This window comes from Oncorhynchus tshawytscha, linkage group LG13 (genome assembly GCF_018296145.1).
Source record: "Oncorhynchus tshawytscha isolate Ot180627B linkage group LG13, Otsh_v2.0, whole genome shotgun sequence".
NCBI lineage: Eukaryota > Metazoa > Chordata > Actinopteri > Salmoniformes > Salmonidae > Oncorhynchus > Oncorhynchus tshawytscha.
Genome location: NC_056441.1, coordinates 22,239,730 through 22,251,026, shown reverse-complemented (window position 1 = coordinate 22,251,026; position 11,297 = coordinate 22,239,730). Strand labels below are relative to the sequence as shown.

Below are 11,297 nucleotides of genomic sequence, written 5' to 3'. Positions count from 1 at the left end.
ACAGATGTTTCCCTTCCAAACCATGTCCAATCAATTGAATTTACCACAGGTGGACTCCAATCAAGTTGTAGAAACATCTCAAGGATGATCAATGGAAACAGGATTCACCAGAGCTCAATTTCGAGTCTCATAGGATAGGGTCTGAATACTTATGTAAATAAGGTATCTGTTTTTTTTTTTAAATACATTTGCAAAATTTTCCAAAGATAACCGTTTTCATTTTGTCATGTCATGATGGGGTATTGTTGTGTAGATTGATGAGGATTATTATTTTTATTTAAATCCATTTTAAGGCTAAATGTGGAAAAAGTGAAGGGGTCTGAATACTTTCCAATGCACTGTATATTCAGTCATCCCCCCGCACGCACGGACACACACACCTCAGCCTCTCCATATCCCATGGTCCTCTCCAGCTTCAAGGCAGCTCTCCTCAACTTCTTATGGAGCTGGTTCCCTTTGGGGACAACCACTGTCTTCAGCGACCTCTGTCAATGGACACACGGGCACAAACACGTTACTCAAGCAGGCTACATTCCCACACAACACACACATTACACAAGCAGACCACACACACTATAATGTTGACACTCATGCACATTAACATAAGTCCATATATTGTATATACTCGCGCCACATGGGTCATTCCAACTCAAAAGTACAAGAAAGAGGATTGACAACCACCATCTCAGATTGCTCTGAAATCGTTTCTGTAGTTAGAAACCGATAAGATTCCTACAACATTTTGAAATATAATTAGATCTATGATCAATTATGCTAATTGATTGCACCCAAATATTCATAGAATATTCAATAAATATAGTACTTAACAATGAGTAAGACATGAGGAATCCCCAAAAATGTTAAAAAGACACACACGGACCCCCCCACACCAAACCCACCCCCAAAACCAGTATACAGTATAATTTTCATTGTCTGACAAGTAGTATACGGGCGGCATTTAGCCAAGTGGTTAGAGCGTTGGGCCAGTAACCAAAAGGTTGCTAGATCAAATCCCCGAGCTGCCAAGGTGCCGTTCTGCCCCTGAACAAGGCAGTTAACCCACTGTTCCTAGGCCGTCATTGTAAATAAGAATTTGTTCTTAACTGACTTGCCTAGTTAAATAAATAAAAAAATATAGAGCTGCGACTCGCGCTATTGTTTATTCCCAGTGAATTATTTGGTCATAGTTTTTTACCCGTTCAGAGAAATTGGTCATTGTAGTTATTAGGTTTATGTCCCATCATACATCCTGATATGACCAGATTCTGATCACTAGATGGTGGTCTATGGAAAAGTTATGACAGCAATCCATGCGTTGGTGTTGTTTACCTGCCCATTGTCGGCTACCGAGAGCATGATCAAACAGTCGTCCAGAACAGCTGATGCTCTCATGCTCTCAGTGTTGCTTGCCTCAAAGTGAGCATAGAAGTGATTTAGCTCGTCTGGTAGGCTCGTGTCACTGGGCAGCTCGCTACTGTGCATCTCTTTGTAGTTTGTAATAGTTTGCAAGCCCTGTCACATAAGACGCGCATCAGAGCCAGTGTAGTATGATTCAATCTTAGCCCTGTATTTACGCTTTGCTTGTTTGATGGTTCGTTGCAGGGCATAGCAGGTTTTCTTGTATGCTTCCGGGTTAGAGTCCCGCACCTTGAAAGCGCCAGCTCTACCCTTTAGCTCAGTGCGGATAGTTGCCTGTAATCCATGGCTTCTGGTTGGGGTATGTACGTCAGTGGGGACGACGTCCTCAATGCACTTATTGATAAAGCCAGTGACTGATGTGGTGTACTCCTCAATGCCATTGGAAGAATCCCGGAACATGTTCCAGTCTGCGATAGCAAAACAGTCCTGTAGTTTAGCATCTGCTTCATCTGACCACTTTTTTATAGACCGAGTCACTGGTGCTTCCTGCTTTTATTTTTGCTTGTAAGCAGGAATCAGGAGGATAGAGTTGTGGTCGGATTTACCAAATGGAGGGCGAGGGAGTGCTTTGTACGAGTCTCTGTGTGTGGAGTACAGGTGATCTAGAATTTTTTTTCCCTCTGGTTGCACATTTAACATGTTGATAGAAATTTGGTAGAACTGATTTAAGTTTCCCTGCATTAAAGTCTCCGGTCACTAGGAGCGCTGCCTCTGGTTGAGTGGTTTCCTGTTTGCTTATTTCCTTATACAGTTGACTGAGTGCGGTCTTAGTGCCAGCACCCGTCTGTGGTGGCAAATAAACAGCCACGAAAAGTATAGCTGAAAACTTTCTAGGCAAGTAGTGTGGCCTGCAATTTATCACAATATACTCTACTTCAGGAGATTAAAATCTAGACTTCCTTAGATTTCGTGCACCAGCTGTTGTTTAAAATATGTACAGACCGCCCCCCCCTCGTCTTACCGGAGTGTGCTGTTCTATCTTGCCGGTGCAGCGTGTATCCCGCTAGCTGAATATCCATGTGTTCATTCAGCCACGATTCCGTGAAACATAGGATATTACAGTTTTTGATGTCCCATTGGTAGGATATTCGTGATCGTACCTCGTCTAATTTATTGTCCAATGATTGCACGTTGGCGAGTAGTATTGACGGTAACGGCAGCTTTCCCAGTCGCCTTCTCTGGGTCCTGACCAGGCATCCGGCTCTTTGTCCTCTGTACCTGCGTCGCTTCCTCTTGCAAATAACCGGGATGTCTGCCCTGTGGGGTGTTTGGAGAATGTTTTATGCGTCGCCCTTGTTGTAGAAACAAATCTTAGTCTAATCCGAGGTGAGTGATCGCTGTCCTGATATCCAGAAGCTCTTTTTTGCCGTAAGATACGGTTGCAGAAACATTATGTCCAAAATAAGTTACAAATAACGCGAAAAACCCCCACATAATAGCACAATTGTTTGGGCGCCCGTAAAAACGGCCATTTCTTCCGGTGCCATTTTAGACAACATTTAAGCACTCACTTTTACGTTTTTTAATTTTTTATAATTTTTTGAAACAAGTGCATTTTTCCATTTCACTTCACCAATTTGGACTCTTTTGTGCATGTCCATTACATGAAATCCAAATAAAAATCTATTTAAATTACAGGTTGTAATACAACAAAATAGGAAAAACGACAAGGGAGATGAATACTCTTGCAAGGCACTGTATTACCTCAATTACCTCGACTAACCGATACCCCCTGTATATAGCTTCACTACTGTTATTTTATTGTTGCTCCTTAAGTATTTGTTATTTTTATTTATTTTTAAATGTAAGTTTAGTTTATTTCAGTAAATACTTTATCACTTTTTTCCCCTAAAACGGCATTGTTGGTTAAAGGCTTGTAAGTAAGCATTTCACTGTACCTGTTGTATTCGGCTCATGTGACAAATAACATATGATTTGAAATCCCATTGTGCTCTCTACTCTGAATATCTGGAAACAACTGTCAGCATTTTACACTTTCTGCCCATTCTCTTTTAAGCCCAATTTGTAACAACCATCTATTTATACCCGCCAAGCTTGACCAGGCTATTGTTTGTGGCGGGAGAGAGTGGAATGTTTCAATTATTTATTTTTAGATGGGACCTTTGCCAGTTTGAATGATCTTGGAGCTAAATGTAATTGGCCTCAATCAAATCTTTTCCACTATTTCCAAGCTCAAAATTTTGTTTGTTCTCAGTTTCCTACCTTTCCTCAATCACCTCCTAACACACCATTAGAAGGAATCCTGTCGCTCCCGCAGATTCGGGGAGGTCTGATCTCGGGACGAGAACTTGAGCTGACGATGACTGGTGGGGAAGAGGTGGGAAGAGGCCCTTCTTCGGGTTCACTCTACATCTTTCTGTACTCGGTTACATTTGAATTCAGTTCAAAGTTTTCTGTATTTAATTTTTTTTATACATTTGCAAAAATGTCTAAAAACACATTTTCACTTTGCCATTATGGGGTATTGTGTGTATATGGATCAAAATATATTTAATCAATTTTGAAATCAGGCAGTAACAAAATGTGGTCTAAATACAAGTCTAAATACATTTCCTACCTGCCAATGTGACAGACTGATTTCAATGTGACATAATTAACCTCTGAACAGAAGTCAGAGTGTAAGATTGTGACTTTGCCTCTTGTTAGATTGTACATAATTGCGGTTTGTGTGAATAGCTTTTGTGTGATTAAGGAGAAGTAGAATGAGGCGTTAAGTTTCTGGGATATTTTTGTATAGAGTTTACATTTTAGTAATCTATCCTTTTTCGCACTGGTTCCCCATGGGAATCAAACACACAACCCTGGCATTGCAAGCACCATGCTGTACCAACTGAGCCACACGGGACACCGTTATAGTGAAAGTAGAGAAAAGGTCATTGCATACTAGGGTGTGTGTGGTTTTGGGGAACTGTCCGTTAAAAAGCTTGTGACTGGAAACCACAGGGATGCTCCGTGGCCTAACAGCAGGATGATAAGAGGAAGTGGTGCCAACAGCGGTTGAGACTGTCACAACTCCTGGGTCATGGTTTGCAGATGAACCTGTCTTAATAAGGGTCAGTGGAAAGTGCTGTGTCATGTTAGTGGAAAACTACTGAAGTATACTGTATCACTGTATAGGCGTGGGGAGCTTTGCTTGGATATAAAAGAGTGCTGCGCCACTCGAAAGGCACGTATTCAGCTGTTGCATCTTTTGGTATTAAACAATTGTTCTTCACTCTGAGTTGACTTGTGGTAAACAAGTTCATTGCATATTGAATAAAACGTATCACTATGAATGACGAGTTACGTAGTACTCTATATAATCTGAGTGATAAATCACCTGGTAATCTACATACCTTAAGTGGCTAGTCACCTGGTACTCCATTATACTCTGAGTGACTAATCAACTTGTACTGGAGATTCTTCATTAATCTTGCATTTATGTCCAGGACTAGGGTTAATCAGTTAATCAGAGCCTAAATGGCTAGTCACCTGGTCCTATATACCCTGAGTGACTACAGTAGTTACATGTTACTACATACACTGATTGAGGAGTCATCTGGTACTCTGTATAGTCGGAGTGACTATTCACCTACTACTCTATATACTCAGCGCGACTAGTCACCTGGGCCTGGTTTCCCCCTCATAATTTCCCTTAAAGTTTCCTTAACTTTAAGTCAGTTGCACAAATAATTTGATGTTGAATTTCCCCCTTAAATTAAGTGAAAGGTTAAGGGGGGCATAACATCCCTTAACTGCTTCATTTAGTATGGATATCAATGTAAACAGCATTTGTGAAGGTGAATGTGTCATTCACCCTATTCCAACGAAACTACTGAAAGAGATGCTTCCTGTGCTTGGCCCTCCTATGTTGAACATAATAAATGGCTCCCTATCCACCAGATGTGTACCAAACTCACTAAAAGTGGCAGAAATAAAGCCTCTCTTGAAAAAGCCAAACCTTGAACACGAAAATATAATAAACAAAAAAAATCGGCCTATTTTGAATCTCCCATTTCTCTCCAAACTCTTAGAAAAGCTGTTGCGCAGCAACTCACTGCCTTCCTGAAGACAAACAATATATACGAAACGCTTCAGGCTAGTTTTAGACCCCATCACAGCACTGAGACTGCACTTGTGAAGGTGGTAAATTACTTTTTAATGGTGTCAGACCGAGGCTCTTTATCTGTCGTCATGCTCCTAGACCTTAGTGCTGCTTTTGATATCATCGATCATCACATTCTTTTGGAGATTGGAAACCCAAATTGGTCTACACGGACAAGTTCTGGTCTGGTTTAGATCTTATCTGTCGGAAAGATATCAGTTTGTTTAAGTAGATGGTTTGTCCTCTGACAAATCAACTGTAAATTTTGGTGATCCTCAAGGCTCCATTTTAGGACCACTATTTGTTTCCCTTTTTATTTTACCTCTTGGTGATGTCCTTCAGAAACAGAACGTTAACTTTCACTGCTATGCGGACGACACACAGCAGTACATTTCGATGAAACATGGTGAAGCCCCAAAATTGCCCTCCCTGGAAACCTGTGTTTCAAACATAAGGAAGTGGATGGCGGCAAATGTTCTAACTTTAAACAGACAAAACAGAGATGCTTGTTCTAGGTCCCAAGAAACAAAGAGATCTTCTGTTGAATCTTGATGGTTGTACAGTCATCTCAAAAAAACTGAAGGACCTCGGCGTTACTCTGGACCCTGATCTCTCTTTTGACGAACATATCAAGACTGTTTCGAGGACAGCTTTTTTCCATCTACGTAACATTGCAAAAATCTGAAACTTTCTCTCCAAAAATTTATAAAAAATAATACATGCTTTTGTCACTTCTAGATTAGACTACTGCAGTGCTCTACTTTCCGGCTACCCAGATAAAGCACTAAATAAACTTCAGTTAGTGCTAAACACGGCTGCTAGAATCTTGACAAGAACCCTAAAATCTGATCATATTACTCCAGTGCTAGCCTCTCTACACTGGTTTCCTGTTAAGGCAAGGTCTGATTTCAAGGTTTTACTGCTAACCTATGAAGCATTACATGGGCTTGTGCTTACCTATCTTTCCGATTTGGTCCTGCCGTACATACCTACACGTACTCTACGGTCACAAGACGCAGGCCTCCTTACTGTCCATAGAATTTCTAAGCAAACAGCTATGAAAGATATGAATGGTTCAAGAAAGGAGTGTATATATTTGGCCTGGAGAAGTGGTTTATGCCCTGACTGAATGGAAGCTTATAATTTCTTCCTGAGACCAGTGAAGTGAAAAACTACGAGTCTTCACTGTCCGAGACAGAGTACAAATGTTTCCGACGAGACACTCAATATGTGGTCTCAAGACCGGACTCGAGTACTACAACGCTGCCTACTACTCTATATACTTGTATGGACTAGTCACCTGGTACTTACAGTGCATTAATAAAGTATTCAGACCACATCCCTTTCTCCAAATTTTGTTAAGTTACAGCCTAATTTTAAAATGTCTTTTTTTTTTACTCGTCAATCTACACACAATACCCCATAATGACAAAGCGATAACAGGTTTAGACATTTTTGCAAATGTATTAAAAACAAACAAATACCTTATTTACATAAGTTTTCAGACCCTTTGCTATGACACTTGAAATTGACCTCCGGTGCATCCTGTTTCCATTGATCATCCTTGAGATGTTTCTACATCTTGATTGGAGTCCACCTGTGGTAAATTCAATTGATTGGACAAGATTTGGAAAGGCACACACCTGTCTACATAAGGTCCCACAGTTGACAGTGCATGACAGACCAAAAACCAAGCCATGAGGTCGAAGGAATTGTTCGTAGAGCTCCGATACAGGATTGTGTCAAGGCACAGATCTGAGGAAGGGTACCAAAAAATGTCTGCAACATTGAATGTCCCCAAGAACACAGTGGCCTCCATCACTCTTAAATGGAAGAAGTTTGGAACCACCAAGATTCTTCCTAGAGCTGGTCACCTGACTAAACGGCACAATCGGGGGAGAAGGACCTTGGTCAGGGAGGTGACTAAGAATCCGATGGTCACTGTGACAGAGCTCCAGAGTTCCTCTGTGGCAATGGGAGGACCTTCTAGAAGGACAACCATCTCTGCAGCACTCCACCAATCAGGCATTCATGGTAGTGGCCAGATGGAAGCCACTCCTCAGTAAAAGTCACATGACAGCCCGCTTGGAGTTTGCTAAAATGCACCTAAAGTACTCTGACCATGAGAAACGAGATTCTCTGTTCTGATGAAACCAAATCTGAACTTTTTGGCTTGAATGCCAAGCATCACGTCTGGAAGAATCCAAGCACCATCCCTACGGTGAAGCACAGTGGTGGCAGCATCATGCTGTGGGGATATTTTTCAGCGGCAGGTACTGGGAGACTAGTCAGGATCGAGGGACAGATGAATAGAGCCAAGTACAGAGAGATCGTTGATGAAAACCTGCTCCACAGTGCTCAGGACCTCAGACTGGGGTAAAAGGTTCACCTTCCAACAGGACAACAACCCTAAGCACACAGCCAAGACAACGTAGGAGTGGCTTCGGGACAAGACTAAATGTCTTTGAATGGCCCAGCCAGAGCCCGGACTTGACCCGATCGAACATCTCTGGAGAGACCTGAAAATAATAGCTGTGCAGCGACACTCCCCATTCAACCAGATAGAGCTTGAGAGGATCTGCAGAGAAGAATATGAGCAGCTCCCCAAATACAGGTGTGCCAAGCTTGTAGTGTCATACCCAAGAATACTTGAGGCTGTAACCACTGCCAAAAATACATCAACAAAAGTATTGAGTAGAGTCTCAATACTTACAGTGGCTTGTGTAAGTATTCACCCCCCTTGGCATTTTTCCTATTTTGTTGCCTTACAACCTGGAAATAAATAGATTTTTGGGGGGTTTGTATCATTTGACTTACACAACAAGCCTACCACTTTGACGATGCAAAATATATTTTATTGTGAAACAAACAAGAAATAAGACAAAAAACTACAAACTTGAGCTTGCATAACTATTCACACCCCCAAAGTCAATACATTGTAGAATTACAGCTGCAAGTCTCTTGGGGTATGTCTCTATAAGCTTGGCACATTTAGCCACTGCTCCAGCTGGTGTACAGCAATCTTTGGTAAGTCATACCACAGATTCTCAATTGGATTGAGGTCTGGGCTTTGACTAGGCCATTCCAAGACATTTACATGTTCCTCCTTAAACCACTCAAGTGTTGCTGTACCAGTATGCTTAGGGTCATTGTCCTGCTGGAAGGTGAGCCTCCGTCCCAGTCTCAAATCTCTGGAAGACTGAAACAAGTTTTCCTCAAAAATGTCCCTGTATTTAGCACCATCATTCCTTCAATTCTGACCAGTTTCCCAGTCCCTGCCGATGAAACAAATGGATGATGTTCTCGGGGTGATGAGGTGTTGGGTTTGCGCCTGATAAAATAATTCAAATGTTGAAAGATGAAATAATTCCACTCTGAAACCTTATAATTGTATGAAATTGTTTAGAATCATAAAATGATTAATCTGATGTGTGTAGTTGTAGTCAGAATTAGGGTAAAACAATATATCTGTATAGTAGAAAAACACACTGTCTGAGCAAAATTTGGTGCCGACTGGCTAGGCTTCTGAGAGACTTGGGAGAGGACAGGGAGTACTTCTCAAGGTCTCCCTAATCTCGGGGGAATGGAACTGTCGGCTGGGTAGTGATACAGTATGTCCGTAGGATACCTACTGTTTGTGTGTGAAGGTATGTGCGTAAGGAGCCAGCATAAAATGGATGGTTTTGTACCACGGGGGAGAGCGCTCTCATGAATAAACATTTTGACTATCGTAGCTGGGCCTCCGTCTGTTTCATTCAACCAGAATCTTACAAACAGTTGCAGACTGAGTAGTTCAATTGAAGTGGTTTATGAACACTTTTCCTTGATGGCCAAAAAGTAACATTTTAGTCTCATCTGACCAGAGTACCTTCTTCCATATGTTTGGGGAGTCTCCCACATGCCTTTTGGCGAACACCAAATGGGTTTGCTTATTTGTATAATTAAGCAATGGCTTTTTTATGGCCACTCTTCCATAAAGCCCAGCTCTGGAGTGTACGGCTTAAAGTGGTCCTATGGAGAGATACTCCAATATCCGCTGTGGAGCTTTGCAGCTCCTTCAGGGTTAACTTTGGTCTCCTTGTTGCCTCTCTGATTAATGCCCTCCTTGCCTGGTCCGTGAGTTTTGATGGGCGGCCCTCTCGACAGGTTTGTTGTGGTGCCATATTCTTTCCATTTTTAATAATGGATTTAATGGTGCTTCTTGGGATGTTTTGGATATTTTTTTATAACCCAACACTGATCTGTACTTCTCCACAACTTTGTCCCTGATCTGCTTGGAGAACTCCTTGGTCTTCATGGTGCCGCTTGCTTGGTGGTGACCCTTGCTTAGTGGTGTTGCAGACTCTGGGGCCTTTCAGAACAGGTGTATATATACTGAGATCATGTGAAGATCATGTGACACTTAAATAAAGTCCACCTGTGTGCAATCTAACTAATTATGGGACTTCTGAAGGTAATTGGTTGCACCAGATCTTATTTAGGGGCTTCATAGCAAAGGAGGTGAATACATATGCACGCACCACTTTTCCATATTTAAGTTTTTGAAACAAGTTACAGTTTTCATTTCACTTCACCAAGTTGGACTATTTTGTGTTTGTCCATTACATGAAATCCCAATAAAAATACATGTATGTTACAGGTTGTAATGCAACCTAGGGATGAATACTTTTGCAAGGCACTGTATGTACATGTAATATTTCCGTTTTTTATTTGTAGTACATTTGCAAAAATGTTTAAAAAAACAATTTTTTAAAAAGTTTTTGCTTTGACATTATGGGGGTAGTGTGTAAATTGATGAAGGAAAAAAACAATGTAATCACTTTTCGAATAAGGCTGCAACGTAACTAAATGTGGAAAAAGTTGAGGGGTCTAAATACTTGCCGAATGCACTGTATATACGTTATAAGTGTCTAACCAACTTATACTCGGAGTGACAGTGTCATGGAAATATTCAGTCAATAATATTTCTCAAATACCAGAGCCTGTGAGTTCAAATAGACTATTACAAAGTAACAAGCCTAGCTGGTCCAAAGATCAACTGATTTTCCAGCCTCGGCACACACTTTTAATCCAGTTTTCAACCTTACGTCACACACATCTTTATGTTAATGATTCATCCCCTCTGGCATTTAGCCACCATTATCTTTTTGCATGGCAATAATTTTTGCTTGGTTTCACATTCCATTGGTGGAGTAACCATAGCAAATGGTACAAGGGTAAAAATTAGGCCATAGCAATGGTACCAAAATTAAACAGACATGCACACTCCCAAGGCAGGTGCATGTCTAATGGTGCTTAAGTAATACAAACCTATGCTCCTAATATATGTCTAATAAACCTCATTGGACTAGGTAATGGCTTCCCTTAGCCTAATGACTAGACACACATATAGAGCGCACTTATTCTGCTTACTACTTATTCTGCTTACTACTCTAAGATGTATAATGTGCACACATGTACTGGAAAATTCCCAATACTAGTTATGTGGTACTCCATATGATCTAAGTGATGGTTCCTTGTTACTTACCAGGTAGGAAAGCCGGTGGCAGTCTGTGGTTACATGGACGATGATGGCGTTCTGGAAGACTTTACACCCACACACCTGGCAGAGGTAGAGGGGGGGCTGGCCGTGACTGTGGCACTCGATGAGTGCACTCAGACCTGGGGGTGGAGGGAGAACTAACAGTGTCACCACAAGGCTTATAGATTTCATATTTCTCAGGGCTTTAACCATAACGTCTAGCTCTGGGAAGAAGGTACAGGACAATCTGTA

At 41.4% G+C, this 11,297-nt stretch overlaps 1 protein-coding gene across 7 annotated transcripts in view; it reads right to left on the bottom strand.

Moving 5' to 3' along the window:
* LOC112264474 overlaps positions 1-11,297 on the bottom strand; it is an 89,503-nt gene that overhangs the window by 30,236 nt on the left and 47,970 nt on the right. For all 7 annotated transcript variants that reach the window (XM_024441100.2, XM_042295368.1, XM_042295367.1 and 4 more), the window contains 2 exons: positions 11,052-11,185; positions 381-485 (listed from right to left, as the gene is read on the bottom strand). In XM_024441100.2, the coding sequence (XP_024296868.2) occupies positions 381-485; positions 11,052-11,185 (239 nt within the window). The remainder of the gene's footprint in view (positions 1-380; positions 486-11,051; positions 11,186-11,297) is intronic.